This window comes from Paroedura picta, chromosome 5, assembly GCF_049243985.1.
Source record: "Paroedura picta isolate Pp20150507F chromosome 5, Ppicta_v3.0, whole genome shotgun sequence".
Lineage (NCBI taxonomy): Eukaryota > Metazoa > Chordata > Lepidosauria > Squamata > Gekkonidae > Paroedura > Paroedura picta.
The window spans coordinates 50293170-50317685 of NC_135373.1; the positions used below are offsets into that span (position 1 = coordinate 50293170).

At 44.3% G+C, this 24516-nt stretch overlaps 1 protein-coding gene across 1 annotated transcript in view; it reads right to left on the bottom strand.

Annotated features, from left to right (window-relative positions):
- SEMA3A (semaphorin 3A) overlaps positions 1 to 21432 on the bottom strand; it is a 206490-nt gene extending 185058 nt beyond the window's left edge. Inside the window, exon 1 of the mRNA XM_077337860.1 lies at positions 20526 to 21432. Within this exon, the coding sequence (XP_077193975.1) occupies positions 20526 to 20658 (133 nt within the window). The 5' untranslated portion in view covers positions 20659 to 21432. The remainder of the gene's footprint in view (positions 1 to 20525) is intronic.
- Positions 21433 to 24516: the final 3084 nt, after the last annotated feature.

Sequence of the window (24516 nt, forward strand, 5' to 3'; positions counted from 1 at the left end):
TCCAGACCCCACATTTAACCTTTGGACTCTGACTGGATGTATTGAATCTGCCCGTCTTTGGATACATACTTCTGCAGCTGTCCACACAATGAAATGAACTGCTTTAAGCAAAACATATGTAAAATACATATTTCCCTGATCCGTATATAAACAAATTACTATCATAAAATTTACTTTTAACCAGGTGGACCTTCTGACTGAGGCAGGTGGATTTGAAGCACTATCAAAGGGAAACAAATGTCAGGTGTTTATTATGACATGCTTTACATTATGAATGGAGAGGAGGTGTTGGTTATTGATGCAGAAAAAGATTTTAAAATGTTGTGTGGGGGGACGGTGGCAAGTTCTACCTACCTCCAACAAAAGTCTGGGCAGCATCTGCAGGTTCAAGGGTGTATTCTAGCTTGAGGTTTAATGTATAGGATATGTCTAGCCCAAATGCTGAAGTAGGAAGGAACTCACCCAACCCCAGAAGAGTGTACAGCATGTTAACATCACCTAGAAGTGACATCAGCACACTGCAGAAATCGGAGCGGGTGATGCTCTGACTGGTGAGAAAACTCTATGGTAAAAAATCAGCCTCAAACCATAAAATGTTGCCCAGAACCTAGAGTGTTCCAGGTAACATCAGCATTCCAGGATGCTTTTCCTGGTCCCAGTGATTGCAGGGGGGAGGTCTGGGGGAGCATGTTTTGCTGCAAAAGCAACTAGTTTGGGAAGGATTTTCCCCTGCTTTTGAAAGCTCTGAGGTGTGGAAGCAATGCCAAAGAGGGGTGTCCCCCAGCCCTTGGGGGAGGGGGTCTGGCATCCCTATCCAGGTTCAAATCCACCTCAGCTGTGGAACTCACTGACTGGCCTTTGGCTAATCAGTCTTGCCCTAATCAAATCCTTTTTTAGCTTCTTAGGAAGAAAGCAAGGATACAAAGGTAATACATATATAAACGCAGAGGCTCCCTCTATACACCATCTGCTTATAAAAATAGCAGCGGCATATACCATGGAGAGTGCCAATTCTCTCAGATGCATCTGGATTTCAGGAAGAGAGTTATAAACTGTATTCTTTAAATATCAAGTGTTAATGAAATGTCTTAGCTGCAGGCAAAGGCACACAGAGAGCAGGGTTTAAGAAAATGATTTTAACTGGAGAGTTGGAGAATATGGGAGGGATCCATTCAGGTTCTTAAAAACGAACACTTATAATAATAATAATTGCCTTTGCTGGCATAGGGTCTACAATGGCTTACAGAAGCATGGTTAGGTCAAAAGAAAACAAAAATTGCTCAGTCTGCTTACAAACACACAGGAGCCTTTCCAAAGGCTTCCTTAAAACTATCTGGTTTTGTATATTACATCAATTTCTTTTCCAAAGGAGTGAGCTCAGAAATATTACCTTGGCAACCAAGCAGATCATATGAAAATTTCCCCTGAAATGCTTTCCCCACCTGAGAAGTGTTATGAAAGCAGTAAACTAATCTTAAAGCAGAAGTGTTTATTTATAGGTTAGGGACTGGAGCTATTAGGAGGCTGAATTCACAGAAGGTTCAAGTTAGTGAAACTAAGGTTGCCATCAGCCAGGTAGAGCCTAAAGATCTCCTGGAATTACAACACATTTCCAGACAACAAAAATCAGCTCCTCAGAAGAAAATGACTACTTTGGACGGTGGACTCCACAGCATTACATCCTGGCTGAGCTCCCTGCCCCCTCTAGGCTCTATTCCTAAATCTTCAGAAATTTCCTTACTCCCAGTGCAGTTTGTTTCCTTGTTTTGATTTCTTTTCTCTTTGGTCTTTGGGTCTGAATTCAGTGTTGTTTCTCATTTAGCAACTGACACAAACCAGAAAAATCTGTTTCATGGCCAAGCAACAAACCAAACCATGGACCAAATCAAACAGGATGGTTCATTCGTGAACTAAACTGGCTCATGGCTCCACAAACCCCACTGAAAGCAACTCTTTAAAAATTTTTTGCAGAAAATCTGAAAAACGGCTTAGCAACATGAAACAGCCTGCTCCCTATTGCTCAGCTGTTTCAGGCTTTCTTGTGTACTAAACTTTAAAGGGACTGTACAAGAATGCCCCAAACATGAGCAGTGGTGAGCAGCCTATTCCCTGCTGCTCAGCTTTTTTTGCAGCTTTTGCTCTAATCACCAACAACTGTAAACTGCTTTTAAAGTCCATAGAAATCCATGATGGTAGACCCATAATGAACTTTGGTTCATAAATCACAAAGAGTGCAAAATTCACAACAAATTTTGCTTTGTAGTTCAGTTCTTGCTCATTTTTTACGCTCACTCTTATCCATATAACTTCACTTTGCTCTCACCACTTGATCCGCTGCCCCCAGTGGATCCTTGTCCACCACCCAAAACACCTTGGTTAATACAGGAATAATGTTCAAAAGTTAAAGTTAATTCATATTTCATCTAAACGTTTCTGCCTTTCTTCTCCTAATTAAAAAAATTAAGAACTGTGCCTTTTTAAAAGAGCTACAAATTTCTCAGCAAAGCAGATGCACTTAATTTTTCTTTGTCATTTGGCAACATTCATCAAAGGATACTGATGATGAAAATTTTCCGAATGAAACTGTACTGTGTATGGATTTAGTTTCCACAGCTCAGAATTGCATTTTGGGAAGCTATGGCGATGGCTGCACAACTGCCTAAAGCTAAATACAACAAGCAAAAACTGTGTACAAAATAGGCTGTACAATAAGATATACTAAAATGATCTCAAAAACTGATTGAAGTAAATAATCTTCTCATTCGCATCAGATTCTTAAAATTCCTTAATGTACAGTAGAACAAGTACACCAGTTACAAACTTGTTTCCTTCCACTTCATCAGATACATACTTCATCAGATACATACATATATTCCTCCATACCCAGGTAGTATACAGCATTCACAATTTAAGTACGCTGACATACAGAGTTTCTCTAATGATCAAACAAACCACAAAGCACTCCAACTAGACATCTCACTGAAGGTTTCTGGATGCCATAAAGTAGTGAGAGAAATGTACCATTGCAAGGCTCTGAGTATACCTTTATTATAGCTGATGATTTTGTACAGGAGTAAACTGCAATAAATCTCAAATACTATAAGGATGGATGGGCCATAAAGCTGTCATGTTTTATGATAGGCAGACATCTAAGGACAGGACACGAAGAATGTTTTCTATTAGGTATGGGAACCCAAGCTAGCTATGACATAAATCTCAGTAAGGAACATATTTGAGCAGTCTCTGATCTCTGTGGCGTCTGGAGGCAAAGGACTTTTAGAAAAAAGAAAATGAAAACAGCATACAAGCTTATACCATTTCTTCTAATTTGGTCTGTTTGTTGCAGTATTCTAGCAAATGACAGCACATGGCAGGGTAAGAGCCAATTCACACACAAACACACACACACACACACATAAATATAACAGAAACAAGAAGAATCACTTTTTGATGTGGAAACGTCATTAGCCGCATGCACAGCTTTTCTGTGCAACAGATGTACACTATGGAAGTAGGGGCACGACCATCCCTTCCCAAGAAAGCTACCAGCTCATTAGAGCCCACCAGTTGCCGCTCTCCCACCTGAGCCTCAATGCTCCTCTTATTTCTGTCCCAAAGAAACTTACTGGATCCCTAGAGCCTGCAGTCCCATTCACAGTGCCAGATCAGACCTCTGTCAGGCAGACCTCAGCTTGTAAGCACAGGCCTCCTCATCAACCATTGCCAGCTGCCTCGGAGGAGCACAACCAGGGTGCCTCTAGGAGCATCGAGACCAGGGTGGGAGGGTAGCTGTAGGAGAGGCAACAGCACAAGGCAGCTGAAGCAAACCTAGCCCATCTAAGGCCTGAGTTGTTTCATCTTTAGACTTTGTACTTTACATCTGCATGGTCTTAACCATTCATAGGAACTGAATGCCTTCATATAAATTTATTTATTGGCTTTGAGTATTCATATTGTTACCATTTGAGTTTGGAATAATTTGACTTATTGTAAGTATTCTTACAATAAGTTGGACCATAAGGAAGGCTGAGTGTCAAATTATTGAGGCTCTGGTGCTGGAGAAGACTCTTGCAAGTCCCTTGGACTGCAAGGCAAAGAAACCGGTCAGTCCTAGAGGAGATCAGCCCTGCCTGCTCCTTAGAAGGCCAGATCCTGAAGATGAAACTCAAATACTTTGGCCACCTCATGAGAAGGAAGGACTCCCTGGAGAAGAGCCTAATGCTGGGAGCGATCGAGGGCAAAAGAAGAAGGGGACGACAGAGAATGAGGTGGCTGGGTGGAGAAACTGAAGCAGTCGGTGCAAACTTAAATGGACTTCGAGGAATGGTAGAGGACAGGAAGGCCTGGAGGATCATTGTCCATGGGGTCGTGATGGGTCGGACACGACTTCGCACATAACAACAACAAGTATTCTTTAAATGGGGGTGTCTCTCTGATGAAGCAGAAACAATTCATAGGACAGATACACTAACAGGCAGCAGAGCCTCAACGGATTGCTCAGTAAGCATTGGCAACATATAAAATGATGCTGTTTTGATAAATCTCCACTCATTATTTCCCTTCATTTTTTGATTAGAGCAAGAAAAAACAGCCACTTCGAGCTTAGCTCCTTCTTAGAGCTGATTTGTGTCTCATAGGATAAGTTTCATTTCTTCTTTGTCCCTTTTTTGGGAATTGTCATTTGGGATTTATATCTTATTTGTTATTCTTTAGCTTTGTTGTTGAGGAAATCTTTTTGAAACAAGGATTTACCAGAACCTTGTTCAGTTTTCAGCATCAGCTTTCAGCATTGTTTAAAGGAGATGTACATGGATTATTTCCTCTGGATTAATTTTGTTTAAGATGAAGATTTGTTAACATAATAGATTTTTTTACTTACCCTTTCTTCATCGTGCTCCTAAATACACAGATACATATCTTGGTCACATGATTCATTGGTATTTGTGTGTATGTGTGTGTTGCTATATTGTTTTCATGGTCTCCTAATGTGTTTCTGTTCTGGCAAGGGAAAGATGGCAGGAAAAGGGAGGACAGTTCACAGCATCCCGGTGTGCTGATGTTATTCCCAATGCATCTGGAAGTGACACTGGCATGTTGTCAGTGAATCTCAGGGATGTTCCATTGTTTTGTCCAAATGCCGGACTGACCCTGGTATTCCCCAACAATGTGCTAACTTCACTTCTGGGCACACAGAACTGATGTCAGTGCATGACTGGTGACAGCATCATGTGACCACCACAGTAAGTCCCTCTGCTGGTTGCCAGGCCCCACTTGGCAACCCTAATTTAAATTGAATTGAATTTTAAGTTCCTGATCCCCAAGTGTTCATGTATGCCGAACATTCTAGGGTGCTGACTGGTTGCTCATCTGTTAATTGCACTGTCCAATATTGCTGTAATGTTCTGTGCAAAAATAAACCACAGATTGGTGGAACAATAAAATCAGAGTCCAGTAGCACTTTTAAGACCAACAAAGATTTATTCAAGGCGTGAGCTTTCGAGTGCAAGCACCCTTCATGACAAAGGGTGCTTGCACTCGAAAGCTCACGCCTTGAATAAATCTTTGTTGGTCTTAAAGGTGCTACTGGACTCTGATTTTATTGTGCTACTTCAGACCAACACAGCTACTCATTGAATCTATCATTAGTGGAAGTAATGTTTCAATGATTTGACAGGCCTCTAAGCCAAATCACCGGGCCTTAGTACGAGTTAATCAATGTTTCTAGTATTCTACTGTTCTACAATGTTTATTATTATCATTATCTTGTTGCCATTGTTACGGTTGTTACCACATCACAATAAGTGTTTCATATATACTGCCCTGAGTCTTCGGGGAGGGCAGTATATAAATAAAATTAATAATTATAATAAATCATTCCACTCTGCAGGTTGTCATTCCAGTCCTGGGACAGTCTGTTTGGGCCAAGAGACTTTCATCCAAAATCCATCCCACATTTTCATTGAAACCTTTTTGTGCTGCAATTTCAATGTAATTATTTGAGCTGTATTTCAATGTAGCCCATGAAAATCAGTTGGCATTCCAGCTGCCATTATACCCAATGGGCAATCCTGTCCCTTTCTTTTAGTACATCCCACAGCAAATGCACCAAATCCTCCTAAATGTGCAGAAGCAAATGCTGTGCAATGACAGTAGAGTATGAGGGGAAAGCTAGGGAGGAAAACAGGGAAGGATAGAGGGGAATAGGGAAGGAGGCAGCCACTCCCTCACCTTCAGCTGATTCCTACAGACTCCTCTGTCACTTCAAAAGCCACCACTGTCAGTAGACCCACCAGCATTTCTTGTTGATCTGCTGGTGACTACCTAAGCTTACCCAGGATGCTGGTCCTGCTCCCCCCCCCCCAAAACTCCACTCTCCTTAGGCACTGTTTCCAAATCACCAGGAAATTCCCAGGTTGGAGTTGGCCACCTTCTGTAGAGCAGATCTGAGAACAACTCCCACAGAATAATTCTGCATGCTGGGAATTCAGAAGGTTCCCCCATCAAGAGCAATAGCACCTACCTGACAGTGGGGCATGCTGTACCCACAGGGTGGGTACAATGACTTTGCTGATTCAGAAAGAAAACATACACTGCCACAATAGACTAACATGACTAACCCCCTGGAACTGATTAAAAGTGAAATGAGTCTTTTGGCACCTCAACATTCATAAAGACTTTTGGCACTTCAAAGTTCATAAGCTGCAGATGCCTCTGACACAGCAGGCGCTAGTCTCTGAACAGTTTTGCCACAATAAATCTGTGAGTCTTTAAGATGCCACAATATCCTTGATTGTTTTAACCACTCATCAATAATTATTTTTGTAAAGCCATTACAGGGCTTACTCCCATTCTGGTGTGCTTTTCAGATCTTATAACCAGACATTTCCTAGCAATTCTATCTCAACTTCTCATATAATTTCCATTCACTGATCACCTCCATATGTCTGGCAGAAGGTAAAATAGTGCCTGTGTATTCACATGAATGGGGGCTTGCTGCAGACTGGGGGAGTCCAGAATGAAACAGAAACTCTTGCCAAATTTCTTGATGCTGATACAATGCTTTCAAAAATATTTTTGCATATTTCACAAACACAGCCACAATTATCTGACAGAAGACATGCTTTGTGTAACTGCTTGCCTCTGCAGTTAAAGGATCTCAGTAAAATTAGAAAAGACTTGGACCCACTGGTATTAGTACTGCATAAGAGGTAACGGTGCCTTGAAAGAGCATCCCACCATTTTAGATGCCTCTTGGACCTTGGTGATCCTGAGAAGTACGGTTTCTTCCACACCACACTACAAAATTAAATGTTGGCAGTCACATCAATTAGTCTTTAAACATCATGATGGCTGGCTTCTCCATCTCAGGACTAGAGAACAAAAACAGTATAGAAGTTGTATTGAAAGGGTGCATATAACTCGCTTTCATTCAAATAATGACAATTATTAAATAGATTTCACCCTCCCCCTCCCAAGTTTAACCAAACAGTAATGAAAGCTGATATCTTAACTATGGGGAGGAAATAGTGTTTTGAACATTCCATCACATCATGGGGTATGAGGTGAGCACAGATGGATACATATTCAGTCTTTTCCTGGGCTATTTCAAGGTAGCATGCATGTGAGAAAACACAGAATTATAATTTTCACCACAGTTAATTATCCAACTAAGAATCTGCTGTTTTTTTTACCTGACAACGGTATAATATAACTGATGAACACTACAAATCTTAAGGTGAGGATAATACTCTTAAATATATACAGTTCAGTCTTGATCCAACAAGACTCTCCAAAATTTCTGTGCTAATTTTTAATACAATCAAACCAGGATGGGATGTACCTGTGGAAACACTTCTTTCTGTGACCTGGTAGGACTACTGTCATCTGTTTTGGTCAAAGATAACTTCTACAAATAACCTGGTAGTCCTTGACGGTTAAAAAAAAAGTATTTAAGCATTTATACCCCACTCTTCTCCCACATATGAGGACTAAAAGTGGCTTACAAAATAAATGGAAAAACACAATTAAATAAGAAGATATATAGATTTGCATGGACCTAATCCCTCTCACATCCTATTTCTGAGGAAGTATCCTGAAGGAGAAACAGAAATATGTTGATATTTCATTTGCTAAAAATATTTATGAAAATACAAGTACCGCATGAAAATAGACAAATCCAGAGATTGGTTTTAATATGTAGAATTGTTCTAGTACTAGTTCTAGTAACCTTAATCACAAAGAATATACATTGAGTGAAGGGGGACATTATGTGAGAATTGGGCTTGAGGGATTTGAATTATTTCCCTCCAAAGAAGTGCTTCTGGGGGAGGCATCAAGTGGTGGTGAGGGAGATATTAAATGCAGGCTCTAGAGTGTATAGAATTGACATTGAACTAGAGGTACCAAATTCACAGCAGACCTGCCTGGGATGCCCCCCAAGAAGCCATTCAAGTTACATGTGGACTGGGCTTGGGGGGGTCCTAGTTACAGCTCCCCAAAGAAAGACCACCCAGGAAAGTGCTTTGGGGAAAACAAGTGCCAGTTGTGGAGTATACAAAAAGGACTCTGTATGAGCTAGAGGCATTAAACTCACAGCAGACCTCTCTGGGATGCCGCCCTACAAAGTTGGGCTTGAGAAATCCAAATTACATCCCCCCAAAGGTAATTTCAGGGAAGTACTTTTGTGGGAGACATCAAGTATGTGTTCTGGTGTGTACAGAAAGGACCCTGTGTGAGCTACAGACATCAAACTCACAGCAAAACCTTTGGGGAATGCCCCCCTACATGCCCTATGTGTTGAAGGTGCCCCCAAGAAAGTGCCTTTGGAGGAGACATCAGGCATGGCTTCTGAAGTGTACAGAATGGACCAGGTTCAAGCTAAGGGCATCCAATTTGCAGTGGACCTCCCACACATACTCCCTGGGCTGGACAACACTCATCCTCCCCACTCATCCTCCCCCAGGCCCTGTCGAGAATCCGCAAGATGCTCCCTGGGGTGAATAGCATTCAGTTGAGGTGCCCACTCCATCACCTGGAGTGAGCAGGGAGACAGTGGAATCAGCAAACATGCATACAAAGCTCAGAAGGTTGATTAAAAAAAAGGATTGTGTTTGTGTAGAAGCATTTGTTTGCAGGATTCCCCAGTACTAAGGGATGACAAGCATATAATAATTACGTTAGTTAAGCTGAGTATGAATGGACCAAGATCACAGATAGCTTCCATAACAAAGTGGGTATATTTGAATCTGGTTTTCCCACATCCTAATTTGAGATTAAGCTGGGTGGGGCTTCCTCAATGAAAGGATCAATCCAGCTCTGAACGACAGCCTGCCCACCACACACAATCTTTCCCAGCACTAAGCAGATGCTGCAGAGCACTCTACTACTCTTCCCAATAATCTGAGTTTTTAAGAAGTTTTTTGGGGGAGGAAGGGTTGAGATTTTGAAAAGTAAATCCTACCAGTCTTGTTACAAGATGCAATGTTTCAATTTCGATGTGTGTGTGGTGAAGGGGGAGGCTGGTGCTTTTAAAAGAAAATAGCTTGCCGCTTAGAAATGCAAGAGGAAGTATATGAATACACAGATATTTCAAAGTGTGCTGGAGGTGATTTTAGCTCTGCAAGATTGCATCTTCTATGATAATAAAGAAATAACTCCTCTCTATTCTGAATATAGATGAGTGACTTTGTTTTCACTCCCAGCAGTGTAAATTCAATCTAAACCAATGTATTTACTGGCATGGTTTTGTTTGGGGGGGGGGGGGAGATCTAGTTCAGGATGTGCAAATCATTCTGTATTTCCAATATATGCATATGCATACTTAAATAAGTATATAAAACGTAGTGATGAATTTTTCTTAACTGCAAAATGCTGTACACACTATTGGAAAGGCAAGTATTTTACAGTGCAATTCTAAACAAAGCTACAGCCTTCTAGTGAAGTCAATGGTCCTAGAAGGCTCTGATTTTGTTTAGGAATGCATTGTTAGTCTTGGAAAATAACCAGATCTGGAACCTATCTGGTGCCCTCCAAAGATTTATGGGGAAATAGTTACACTGACTAAAGTAAATGATTACAGTATGGTGTCCAAAAGATGCTGTGAGTACAAGAAAGATCTTAAAATCCAGAGCAAGTTGACTTCACTTGAGGAAGGGCCTGGGGAAATAAAGATGGTTTCATGAAAATCAGTCAGTTCTTAAAATGCACACTTTCATGGCAATACATCTCAACTCAACCTTGTTACCGATGTATAAAACACTACTAGGGATGGGCTCATGAACTAAAGTTCATCATGAATTTTGGCTGGTTCATGGTTTGTGAAGCAAACTCTAAACGGTTCACAAACAGATCTGAACTGTTTCAGTTTGTAAACCAGTATATTGGTTTGTAGTTGGGTTCATTACTCAGCCATGAACCAAACTGCAAAAATGTGATTCATACACATCCCTAATCATCACCTTAAACTCACCACATACTATATGCTTTGTGGGAAGAAAAACGCTCTCTTTTAGACACTAGCCAAAAACAACCTTTGTAGGAAAGAGATTGACCAGCGATGCTACCAGAGGTACTACAGTGTTGTGTCAGTGGAATCAGGTGTAGGCAGATCTTGAATCTGCCATCTTTTAGACTGTCATTTAAATACATGAAAATTCTGCCATGGTTTCTCATGAGATACCATCAAAGAACCAATAATTTTCAGCATTAACAGTAATGCCAAAGAATAGTTTAATGTTTCTAAGCGTATAACTGGAGCAGAGTTTATTTATGTAATTATTTTATTCAAGCAAAGAAATTTTTAGTCATAAGGAAAAAAAGAAAAGTTTTTGTGTAGCTTTAATGGGTAAGTCTGAAGAAAACAGGTAATAGAAATCAAACTCACACCAATTTAAACATCAGTTTGACTTGGTTCACATATTTCAAGAAAATAATTCTGCACAAAGGTTACTAACAGAGAATCTCTTTTTCAGCCAAGTTGATAAAGTTTATTCACCATTATTCTGAAGGTGTGTATGAATGTCTGCTAACACTCTATTCCAGAGGTTCTCAATCTATAGTAATCCTCAGAGGATCATAACTCAGCAGGCTCTGATTCAAGTTCTTATCAATCTCATCCACTCTTTGGAAGGACTTTACACCAAAGATGTCAAGAAACTTCCTTTGCTGGTTAACAACATTTAGATAGAAGCCAGCTGTCCAGGAATGGAAAGAGACTTGGAAAAACTTTCAGAGATGCTCAAAGAAATGGGGGGGGGGAATAGAAATAGACACACAAACTTCTAGTACTCAACAGAAAATCACAAATGGTATTACTGACATCTATGCAACCATGCGGTTCTAAAGACAAATGGAGCAGTCCCATGCAGGTCATCTCAGAATCCTACTCAGGTCCACTCAATGGGGCTTACTCTCAGGGAAGTATCTGTAGGATTGGACTGCTAGACACTTATGTCTTTGCAAGAGGCATCAATGATTTCCACTAATTACTCCCTCCCAGTGCAGACCCCCACATTGCCCCATGGCTGTTCCTGAAGGCCTGATGAACCCCATGGAACAAACTGAGGTGCAGGTCAACAGACTGTGGGGAAAATGAGAAAGTCTATGAATGCAGAAGGGTGCCTATTTCTAGAAAAAAATTCTTTACATCAGTAATTAATGTGAAAACCACTTCAATTTTATACCAGAAGTAACTATGATTTCTGCATTAAGAAGACGAGGAGCTGGGTTTTTGTACCCTATCTTTTACTACCTGAAGGAGTCTCAAAGTGGCTTACACACCTCTTCCCATAACAGATATTCTGTGAGGTAAGTGAAGCTGAGAGAGCTCTGTGACTGGCCCTGGGTCACCCAGTGGAATGCATGAGGAGGAATGGGGAATCAATCCCGGTTCTCCAGATTAGAAGCCACCACTCTGAACCATGATTCTAAGCTTGCTGTACCAAGATCATACCTCTTTCATGTCACTCAGTAATTAGAGTTCTCAGAGCTGTGCTATTGGATTCCAGCAACAAATGCAACATCTTTTCTTACTTGATCTGGAGGCCAGATGACTACAGGCACAAGAAGTTTTTCAAGGGCTGTCCCTCCGAAAAATGAGGGGGGGGGGAGAGAAAGACAATTCAGTCTCCCTGAATTGCCTACTTTCTGAGAAAAACAAAAAAAGTCTTCATTTTACCATTGGCCAAAAGGGTGCGAATAAAGCTTACCCACTGCCTTTGGACTTGAGGATCCTTTAGTGCAGTGGTCCCCAACCTGCGGGCTGCGGCCTGGTGTCGGGCCGCGAAGACCATGGCGCCAGGCCGCGACTCCCTCTCCCCGCCCCCCCCCCGCAGTAAAAAACTTCCCAGGCCGCAAGCTTGCGGCCCGGGAAGCTTCTTACTGCGGGAGGGCGGGGAGAGGGAATCAGGGCTGGGCCACGCCCGTGCGGGCCATGCCCGCGCATTGCGCATGCGCATTGTGCATTCACGCATGTGCAATGCACGGGCGCGGCCTGATGCGGCCCGCAGGCGCGGCCCGATGCTCTGCCGGTCCCCAGCCTCAGAAAGGATGGGGACCACTGCTTTAGTGTGTCCTTGTGGATCCTCTCCCGTACAGATTATGCCTTGGCAGAAAGTTCTGTAGTACTCAAACTTCAGCATAGCTTCATCTGTATTGGGATTTGGAGCAAAACAGCTTTGTGGATTTCTTGTGGAATGAGGGATGGTCTTAGACAGTGAGCAGGAGAAACACACATGTGTTTCTTTCATAAGGAAGAAAAAATTGTTTTCAGAGTTATGGGTTTCCATACTGTAAGGCTCCATCTCTAGCCCTCTTCAGATGCTTGGTTTTAGTGCTCCAACTATACATAAAAGGAATAGCCACTGTGTGCAATCTGCTGAATACATAGTGGGTCATGATGCCTGTTTCCCAGTTCTTCAGTGCATATGAATAAATTTCTTCAAAAATCTGAACAACATGTGTTTCAAAATATACTTTGTTCCATTCGCACAAAATGGTGACTGCACATAACATGAGATTTGAACACTCTCCTTATGCATGGGTGAAGAATGAAAAATACAGTGTCTCAAAATGACTTCTTTAGCTTCTATATGTAATTGTCAAAATGAACCTGAATGCATATTCACCACAGTGATATAGACAATGTGGTTGCAGACTCCCTGATTTGTAATAATTCTGCATAATGGTATTCCTCACATTGTTTCATGAAAAAAACAAGAGAAACAAAGGAACTGAAAGGAGAAACAAGAGATGACAGGAAGTAAATGAAAGGCAACCAGGACAAGAGGAATGATAGCAACTGCATCTGAGTCAGCATGTTACCTCACAAAAGCAAGGAATTCAAAGACTAAAGAATCTCTCGGCACAGGAACTGCAACAACAATGCACTGTACTAAAGAAGTCTGCCAGGGAAACTTGATTTCAAAAGGGGATCTGGTTAGATCGAGCACAGAGAGACCCACACATTCTTGTCCCCCACACAGGCAAACCCATGATTTATACCTGAAGTCACATTCCTGCTCTGTGCTTGCTTCTGTTCCAACCTCCCAGTCAACAGGCTGTTCCTCAGGTAAGGAAGATCTTTGAGGCCAGTTGCCCTCCTAGCCTGATCTACCTCTGGGTTGGAAAATTACTGGAGATTGGTGGGGCAGAGGGGAGGTAGAGCCAAGGCATGTGGTATAGGTAGAGGAGGGATTTCCGCAGGATATAATGTCATAGTCCATAGTCCAAAGCTGCTGATGAGGGTTTCTCAATGAGAACTGATTTTTGGAGTCTGGAGAGCAGTCATAATTCTGAGAGATCTCCAGGCCCCATTTGGAGGTCAGTAGTCCTACCTGCCTCTTAGGATTGTTGTGGGGATAAAATGGAGAAGAAGAATATAACATAAGGAGCTTTCAGTCCCCATTGGGGAGAAAAATAGGGTATAAATTAAGTAAAATTAATTTTAAAAATCAGTTGATGGCTCTGGTGAGGAGAACATGATTTCCTAAATAGGAAAGTTTCAAAAGAGGCCTTAGCCTCTGTGCCAGGAGTGGCCAGACTGACTCTCCAGATGTCCATGGACTGGATCCTGGCAGGAACTCAAGGTAATTGTAGTCCATGGGCATCTGGAGATGTGTAGTACAGCCACCCCTATTCTATGCCCTGTTTGTTGGCCTTCCAGGGCAGTTGGTTGGCCATTGAGTGAAGCAGGATGTTGGATTACAGGGACCCTCTTGAACCTGATTCATCAGGGTTATATTCTTATACTAAGGACAAAGCCCATTGCATTCAAGAATACAACAGACGCTAGGCCTCTCTCTCCCCCCCAGGACCTGGAAAGGCTGCTGGTTGGAAGCCCCTGGGAAGGGAACTCACTGGCAGGGGCAGCTCTCACATGGCAGAGATCTGCAGCCTCCAAGCATCAGAGGGAAGTGGAAGGAGGAGGGGTGGTCAGGGGTAGGGTATGGAAGTCGACTGGCTAGCTGCTGGACAGACAGGCAAGCCGGTTGGAGGAGGAGGCATGTAGGGGAGGGATAGCCACCCTGAGTGTGTGTTAAGCGCTGAGTGGCACTTAAGCCATGAGACACGCTCCTCCTCCAAGGCCTTACCAGAAATATACAGTGGTACAGATTCTAAGACCAACTTGTGTTGTTGACTCTATTGGGGACAGTGCTTTAGGATCAGATGTTTATTTATTATTGAATTTCTATGCCACTCTACTCTCAAAAAGCAGATTGTGTGTTTGAAAATAAATTATCTGTTTGGGAACTGCAGAGTCTGCAGACTGCTAACAGAATAAAGTAAAAGTAGTCATAAAGGGCTCTAAAACAGCCCACAGATGGGATGCCAGCCATAAAAGCAGCAGTGTAATTTCAGTTAAAAGTTTGGCTAAAAAGAAATGTTTTGGCTTAGTCTCAAATGATCAGCTATTACACCAGACTTCCCTAGATTGCTTCATTCCCGCATTTACAATGCCTTTTACAAACAGAATTTCACCAAAATGCTCTAACACATAAAGTATATTCCCTGACAGCCCATAATTTTGCTCACCAGTACCTAAAGCACCAGCAGAGGAGGGGCACACAAAGTGAGGTGTATACTTCTAATATTGTTTTGGGTTTTTTGTTTGCTCACTGCTGGGCATGTGTGAACCACTTCCCCATTGGGAGGTCCCAAGGAGGTGGAAATGACTGGAAATGACTTCAGTACACCAGCATGACACAGGTATGACAGTATCTGGCCCAACTGTTCCCAGGGTTTGCCAGCTGCATCCTGGCAACCCTAAAAGGCATGAAAAAAGCTTTTAAAATGTTTAAGCTGTTTGCTTCATTCAAGTCTTGCTATTTATCATTTAATCAGATTCAACAACGCATTCCTTGCCGTGACGAGGGGGCGAGCTAGCCTATTGCAGAGGCATTTAATCGGATTCTTACTACTATCTTATAAGCATCTGCATCAATTTTGAACTGAATTTCTTTATCTTAATATAGTCTGAATAGAAGCAACCGGCAAAGGAGGGGGGGAATGAAGAAACACAACTATGTTTCCAGTTAATTGTTCTGGGGTAATGTGTATTCAATTGAGCAACAATAAAAAGAAAAGAACCGCATTCGGACTCTTCCCAAACATATTTGACAGTGCTGAGCCATATTCAGTAAACAAACAGGATGAGACAGATGTATTTCAGAAGCATGCGGTTTACACATGCAGAGAATGAGTATGGGTCACAAGATCAGAAGCAAAGCAGTTGCAAGCCAGGCCACTTAAGAGAACCACTAGAAGTGGTGGGATAGTTTGTTTAGTTCATAAAAGCAAAACAACAAAGGAATAAGCCAGCAGGGGACATGAATTGAAGTAAATAATGGGTCAGTATGGACATAATTCTGCTCACTGCTGGGCATGTGTAACCATTTCCCCATTGGGAGGTCCCAAGGAGGTGGGTGGAACATGTGAGTGTTGCAACTAGGGGGCTCGGTCATGAATGGGTCATAGAATCTTGAAGGGACCTCCAGGGTCATCTAGTCCAACAACCTGCACAATGCAGGAAAATCACAACTTCCTGCCTACCAACAATGACCCCACTTTCATGTCCAGAGGATGCCCCTAGAATCCCTGGATAGTCTGGCCTGGAGGAAATTTGTCTCCCAATGGCAGAGTGGTGATCGGCAGTTTCCTGCGCATGCAAGCAAGGGCCATAAGAGGCAAGCATTGACACAAGCCTTCCTGTGCACGCACTCACAATCTGCCAGAATTTACAGAATCAGGGTCTTTCTTGCTGTTGAGGGGAAAGGGTTAATGTATGTTCATGACCTGTTTGCTTCATCCACAAGGTTCTTTCACTCCCATGCAGCCCCCAGACATGTGTATCAACACCATGCAACTGTATCTGAAGGGTTATGGCTCCCTTTGAACTGTAACTAAAGATCCAGAGAGTGAAGGGTATGTAAGTTGCCTGTCCCTCTTTTCTGCCTGTGCTCAGGAATAAATTCTCACTACTGTCTTAACCACAGTACCATGGTAATAAGTCTAACCAGAATTCTTCCTTATCCAAGATTTTAAATCAACATTAAAGTCAGGCTCACATATTCCTTGCTATAAGCAGTTGCAGAGTTTGGTCCTGAGAGGAAATAAGGAAGGGGAGGGAAAGGGGAGCTTGTCCACCTGGTTCCCAACCCCCCCCCCGAGCCTTAAGAAAGACTCAACTTTGCATTTGCACCAGCCCAATATGATCAGTAAGCCGATATATCCAAAGAATAATGGCAATAGATGGCAATATAGCCAAGGATGGATGGCAATAGATCCTTATGAGATGGCACCAAACTGTGAGTCTGTATACAGTACTATTGATGTAAGTATGCGTTGGTGGGAAATGGCCTGCCTCCTTCATGTTTCAACTATTTATGCTGCCCGCCCACTGAAAATGTGTTTTAGTGGTGCCAATAGATATATTAAAGTCTTGGCACAGTGCGGTGATAAGAAATCAATGAATGTGTGAATGTGAACCACCCTTTAAATTCAATCCTAAAACGCCATGCCCAGGACTTGGATGATTTGCTAATTATAATTCACAAAATGAAATCACCACCTGTGATTAGAAGGGAGCTGAGCCCATAGAAACCTGAAGAATTAGTTTGTGGTAATAACATCATGACTAGGGGAGGGAAGATGCCTGCCCCCAACCCACACAGGCTTCCTACTGCTCAGGTTTCCTCTGAATAGGTCATGGCCATTGACAATTCGTAAAAGTGTCATGGCTGCGTACGAAACAACCTCCCATAATTCTATTTCAATAGCCATGCGGATGAGGACTGCTTTTTTTTTTTAGAAATAAAGGATTAAAATACTTTCATGGTTCTTTGATTCCTGAAGGGTCCTCATTACCCCCCCCCCAAAAGTCAATGGCTTAGAACTGTTTGTGGTTGTTATATAACCCTCTTTCTACATGCAGGAGTTCCAATATGGCACAAATGTCTGCAGGGTAGGAAGTTATTATACATATATATATTCTAAAATGCAAGGTCATAGACAAGGTATGTCTAGCAACCTGAGGAATGGTAGAGCAACAGCACCCAATTGAGTGTGAGCAACCAACAGGAAATTAAGGCTGACAGGGATTTAAACTTTCATGAATCTTGTAAAAAAAAAAACAGCAGTTTTTCTACTTTAATCGTACCTGACTCATATAATTAGTCCGTAAAACATCTCTACTATTTTTAGTAACAACTAATTAGTCACAACTAGTAACACGTGACTACAAAGTATTTATTTGGCACAAAATCTCAACTGTACAGGTGCCAAATAAAAAAAAAGTCTGTGGTCAGTAAATGGGGTGGGCGGGGAGAGATGCTTATGTTCATTTCACAGTTCATGCTATCCCTGAAAAAAATTGCCAAGTAGTCCTGGGGTGATGTTGGCATATTACCTTTTTGTTTGTTTTAATTACAGGGTCCCAGAAGCATGAAGTGACTTGTGGTGCCATCCTGGAAATCCACCATGATGTTTGGGGCATATGAATCTGCTGCCGAATAACACCAAGAGCTCTTAAAACGACTGCGATGCTCCTTCCATTGAGGAAATATTCACAGCAGGAGCCATCAGAAGAACAATTATCCAAAGTTTTATTAGTTTCTCTTCTGTATTCTCCCGTGTCCTTCATTAACTTGATATTTACTATTTGCACTGGCATCACAAGAACACATCCCAAACTTAGGTTACCACCAGTCTGATCATCGAAGAACTCTCTGCTTAGCAAAATCCACATGGTGGAGAGTAAGCAGTGTCAGAATTAGTAGGAACGTGAGTAACAACCATTTACACAGCATACAGTGTTTCAAGACTTCCACAGACATTCTCTGTGATTCACAAGCTTAATTTTAAGTTTGGGTTCAAATAGTTCATTGGATCAAGACATGAGGCTCGGATCATTGACCTTCTTTTCTTGTGATTAGTTATAATCACTGGAAAATCCTGCATCAGCATGGTGGAGTGAACAGTTCTGGATTTGGACTATGGGGGACTGAGTTCCAAATACCTGGCCCACCATGAAATACACTGATGACATTTCAAAAGTTGGTATTTTGGTAGCATAATAGAGAATACCACAATGTGCACCATCTTGAATTCCTTGGAAGTCCAGGATACAAATGGGGTAAATCACAATTTCAAAAAAGCAGTTGGGCAGTATTCTTAAATCCCATTGAGCCCACAAAAGATTCAGCACTTGACATTTTTGATGCCCATTTTGATGCCCAAGCTTGAATAAATAGTAATGGAAACCACCCTTCAGGTACCAACTCAATGAAAAGAAGGACACAATGTACAGGAGCAATATATACTGCCTTAATATCTCACTCCACACCCAGCTCTATCCATGATACATTAAGCATGGAATGGGTAATGGTAATTCTTTATGAGGAGTGATGTTAAAATGAAGGCTTCACTTAACTTTCAGGGAGTTAAAAATAGTCCACCGCTACCAATCAACCATTATACATTTTAAGAGAATGTTGTAAACCACCAGAGGAGTTCCCCTTACCATAACTATGCTTTAACAGAAACATGAAAGCAAAATGGATCACAAACGACTGCCAATAAATTGGTGCAGTAACACCTTACATTAGCAATCAAAAGTGAGTTAGTTCACTTGCATTTATATTGAGAGAGAGTGTGTGTACGCATGCATGCGCCTGTTTTACTAGGATGCCACAATTACATCAGAATGCAGGAACGTTCAAATGGATTCTTAATTTACCTGGCAAAGTATTTTAAAAACAACAACATCTGTCTGGACAGTTAACACGTTCGTTGGTCCCCACATCCTTTACTTCAAAGTAGCTCCACTTACATCACCTGGGCTACGCTCATGTAAACAGCCTGAGCGATTTAATTAGCAGCAGAGCCTCGCAGGTTGGGGGGGGGGTGCTTTTAAACGCTTGCCAACAAAAACAAGAATCCTCCCTAGCTTGGAAACAGACTTTTTTTAAAGGAAAGATCCTCCTTCTCTCCCCCCTCCCCTTTTCCTGGCACATCATAAGCTGCACAGACACGACGCACTCGGCAAAGGGGCTGACATCTCTGACCACAAACACATGTTCCTTCTTTTTCCTACAGCAGGGAAAATCGACTTTGATACTTGATCAGGTCCTAAACCAGAATGCTCCAAAAGTTTTTTTGTTTTATTAAGGTGGATTTTCAAGCGTTCTCCTGCTTTCTTCTTTCTTTCATGTGTTACAAATCCCCAAGCCCTAACTCAGCAGCGCCGACTTCGCGTGCTTCGCAAGTGCTGGAAGAGGCTCGGAGTGGGTGTGCCCCCGAGTTCGGGCTGCCGAGAGCGGCCAGGTTGCGGCCGGCGAACGGCTGAGGGTTTGGCGAGATGCTGCGGAGCCGTTTCCGCCCCGCAAGTTCTCTCTGCCCGCCCAAGACTTTCAGCACGAGCGAAGCTCATTTGGACAACGTGCACATCCCCGGCAGAAAGAGTTGCGGCGCCTCGAGTGCACGCGAGCGCTGTGTGCCGCCCCCCTCCTTCCTCCTCCCCCTCCCCTGGCGCTCCTTCGCCGCCGTCTTTCTCCCGGAGCCCCTCTCTCTTCCTTTACACTTCCCAGTTTTTTCTTGGCAAGTCTCCCCCCCCCCCCCAGCACCAATCCCGCCACCTCTCCCGCTTCTCTCGACTGTCAGACTCGTGTGGTTTGAATATTCATGAGGGCAGGATTAACTCTTTCGTGCTGTCAAGAGACCGAACCGCGAGGGAGGCCGGCCCTCGTCGCGCAAGCGGCGGAGGGCTAGCGAAGTATTCCGCGGCCGGGTGCGGAGGGACGTCTGGAAAGGCACACGCTCGCGGCGCACCAGGCGCCCCCCCCCCCCTCCGTCAATGCTGGGCCCCCGCTGCTCGTCGACAGCGCCCCCCCACCCACCCGTCCGCCCGCCCGCCCGCCCGCCCTGGGGGCCAGCGCCGACGAACTCTTTCCTTTGTCTCTGCCGGCAAGAGCACCCCGCGCCGCCCGCCCGCGCCCTTCTCTGCCGTCCGCCCCGCGCGGGGACACCCTTACCTTTGTAGGTCAGCTTGAGGCGCGGCACGTTGCTCCTGCCCTGCTGCTGCTGCTGCTGCTGCTGGCCGGCGGCTCTCTGGGCGGGCAGCAGGACTCCCAGTAGCAGCACGGCGATCCGGCCCAGCCAGCCCATGCTGCGTCCCCGGCGTTGCAGTCCGCAGGCTCCCGGGGGCGGTGTGCCCCCCGCGAAGAGTCCGACCCCAGGGGCGAGCTACGAGCCGAGAGGGAAACAGGTGACGGCGCTCAGGCTCCGCATGGCCCCGCGGGAGCCCCCGAGCCGGCCCGGGCCGAGCGCCGCGCCGCCGGGGCTGTTGCTGCTGCTGCTGCTGCTGCTGCTGGTGTCGCCGCCGCGCCGGGCTCCGGGAAGCGTCGCCAGCGGGCAAGGCTGCCTGCCCCAGCAGCGCACATGGAGGGCGCCGAGCCGGGCTGCCCTCGTGCCCCTGCCGCCCGGCTGCTTGGCTGCAGGCTCCGGCAACGCGCTCCTCACCCGCCCGCCCGCTCGCTCGCGGTCCTCCGGGCGGCTGTCACCAAAGGCGCGCAACCAGAAGCTCGGCAGCACCTCTGAGGAGGGACCCGGCGGCGATCAATTTCCCCTCCGAAGGGCTGCCTCGCTCGCTCTTCGCCCGCCTCCTCCCCTCGCGGTGGAGGGGGGGGAGTTAGTTGGGGCTATCTAGTGGGGGGATCTTCTTTCAAAAAAGACGCGGCAGCGAGCAGCCTGGCCTCCGTCCCCCACCAAAGACCGCCGAGCGGAGCCAGCCCAGGATCCCGCTTTGACTAGTGCGCGGACTGGAAAGGGGGAGCGCGAAAAGAAGGCTCACGAGAGCCGCCCATTCCCAGAACTTTACTCCGGGAGTTTCATTGAAAGCCTCGCTAGCAAGCCCTCCCACCCGCCAGCCTCCGAGTCAGCCTGAGGAATTCCTGCTGGGGGGGGAAAAGTCCATTTGCACACACACACGACTGCTACGTTGTAAGCAGGGATTCACTGGAGAGCTTTTTTTTATCTTCTTCCGTTCAGTTAAGACCCCCCCCCTCCTCCCGGACCCCTCCCCTCCCGCTTCTGGGAATGCTTCAGGAATATGAAAGCCCCTCGCGAACTCCCTCCCCCACCATCTTTGTCTCAAAGGGGGAAAGGAAGACCCACGACAGAGGAAACGCGCAAGCGTGCGCGTGCACGCACACACACACACACTTGTATGGTTGCCAATCTCAAGGTGGAGCCTGCGGATCTCCTAGAATTGCACCTGATCTCCAGACTACAGAGATCAATTCCCCTGGAGAAAAATGGTGGATTCCGGGGGAAACTCTATGGTGTACCATATATTCTAGGTGATATCTCTCCCCCCCCCCCATGTCCTCTCTACAGGCAGCACTCCCGAACCTCCAGGAATTTCCCAAACCAGAGTTGGCAGCCCTAGTTGGGAGCCACCATTTGAAGAGGCCTTAGCCAAGAACCTAGATGTCTTCCTTGACTGTTTCTTTGATGTCCGTGTCCATTTCTAATAATGAAGGAATCACCTCCCCAATATGTCATTGTATGTATAGGTCTTTATCAAGAAACCAGAATTATTATTTATTATATTATCAGTATGAAAGAGGTCAGTACTAGGGGAGACCTAGTGAGAAGGGCAGTGGATGTAATTTCTTCCCATATTAGCCCTGCTTGTCCAAAAGGAGGTGGTGACCTAAGGACGACAGCTAGATGGGGAGTCAAGTGTGAAAATGAGAGCAAGGACCCACCTCAGACTGGATATTTACAGGAGAAAATGAAACCTCATTGGCCCATATGGCACAGTCACTTGACAGACTTCCACTTCATGGGCTTGTCATTTAGCAGGCTGCAGTACCAGTGGAAGCAGTAGTGCTAAAGAGCAGGAAAGTTTGGCTGCCAGACACCTCCCACCCCCCACCCCCAATTTGGAACCTCTAGTACAGCCAACCCCTAGAACATTCTTCAGACTTCGAGAAACCCCAGAAGTGGCCCAATTGTGCAGAATACATTGGGAAGCACAGCTGTGTACATGCCCAAACAGGGACCCTCCCCTTCCCACCCCCTCCAGGCCTATCACTGGCCATTTGTGGGGGGTGGGGTTGACAGGACCATATATGATCATATCATGCAATAAATGTTTAACAAATTTTAAAAATGTATAAAGAATTAACTCTCACCATTTGAGAAACCCTTCCAGGGTGGTCAGGAAACCCCAGGGTTTTACAAAACCCTGGCTGAGAAAGCCTGTCTTAGTATTTGACAGAATTAATTAATGACTATACATATATCGTTTGGGGAAGAAAACATCAACCAGAAAAGCTCATGTAGAATTCTGTCTTTGCATTCCAGATTCTCCACATCAGGCTTTCCTAAAACAGGGTTTCACGAAACCCTGGGGTTTCTTGACAACCCTAGAAGGGTTTCCCAAACGGGTGAGAGTTGACAGCCCTGGAAGGGGTTCTCCAATGGGTAGGAACTGATTCATTGTTAATATTTTTAATTGGTTAAACGTTTATCAGGTGATACGACCATATATGGCCAACATATGGCCAAAATGGCCAATGATGGGATTGGAGGGAGTAGGAAGGAGATGGGCCTCAAGTTGGCATTCTACATGATCACGCCACTTCTGGGGTTCCTCAAAGCCTGAAGAATGTTTCTGGGGTTTCTCAATGGTCAAGAAGAAAGGCTGCTTCACATTGTACACAGTAAAATCAAACATGCAAGAAGTCAGTTTTCTAAAAAAAATTGTCCAAAAACATTTCTGGTTCTCTGCCCTTCTCCTCTATAGCTTTTGTTTCAAGCTGTTCCAGGATGAAGACTAAGTTGGTTTTTATATCTTGCTTTTCACTACCCGAAGGAGTCTCACAGTGGCTCATAATTGCTGTCCCTTCCTCTCTGCACAACAGATACCCTGTGAGGTGGATGGAGCTGAGAGAACTCTGATGGAACTGTTCTGTGAGAACAGCTCTTACAAGACTTTGACTAGCTGAAGGTCATCTAACTGGCTGCATGTAGAGGAGTGAGGAATCAGAACCAGATTAGACGTCACCGCTCTTAACCACCATACCAAGCTGGCTGAAAAAAATCGGCACATGTTTTAGGCTAGCTTCCCATCCCATAAGATAACTTTATTGCTTCACCTCAACCATACCAATAAACAAAGCACAAAAAGAAGAAAGATACAATAATATTAATACTAAATTACAGTGTCAATACAAACTATCACATACTGTCATATCATGTGATAAACACATTTTAAAACTATATATAACAATTATTTAACTCCCACCCATTCGGGAAACCCCCTCCATGGCCATCAAGAAACCCCAGACTTTCATGAAACCTTGGTAGATGGAGCTCTTCCACCAGGCATTCAGTTGAGGCCAGGGTGAAGACTGGGATTATAAAATCTTGGATTCCTCCCTTTTTGAAATTGACCCTCCCCCCGGTTAAACATCACCTGGGGTCATCGACTGGAGCAATGATAACTGAGAGCAGCAGAACCAATAGTCTGCAGGGGAGTTAGGCTACTGACTGTGCCGCTATCGATTTTATTTGAGAGTTTTTATATGTTTTCATATTTTATATAAACTGCCATGAGCCAGCTGGGACAAGAGTGACGGTCTATACATCTAATCAATCAATCAAATGCACTGGCCCTGACCCTGATTGAGGCCAGTCTGATCTCTTTGGGGCTGGGGATCATAAGCAGATTCTGCTGGGTAGATTTTAATGTTGTCTGGGGACATAGTGGGAAAGGTGGTCATGTAGATGAAGGTCCCAAACCATTTAGGCCTTTAAGAGAGAGAACTAAAACCTGATCCAGACACTCCTACTTCCATCCTGTTACAGGTCCAATCAGGATCTTGCAACATTTTTAAATGGCTCAAATTCTGTTTTAAAATGGCAGAAGCTCCATGGATTGGACATGTCGATGTCATAATGCGTAGCTTGTTCCTCAATTTAAGCTCCTCATCCAACAGAATGAGGCACTGAAAA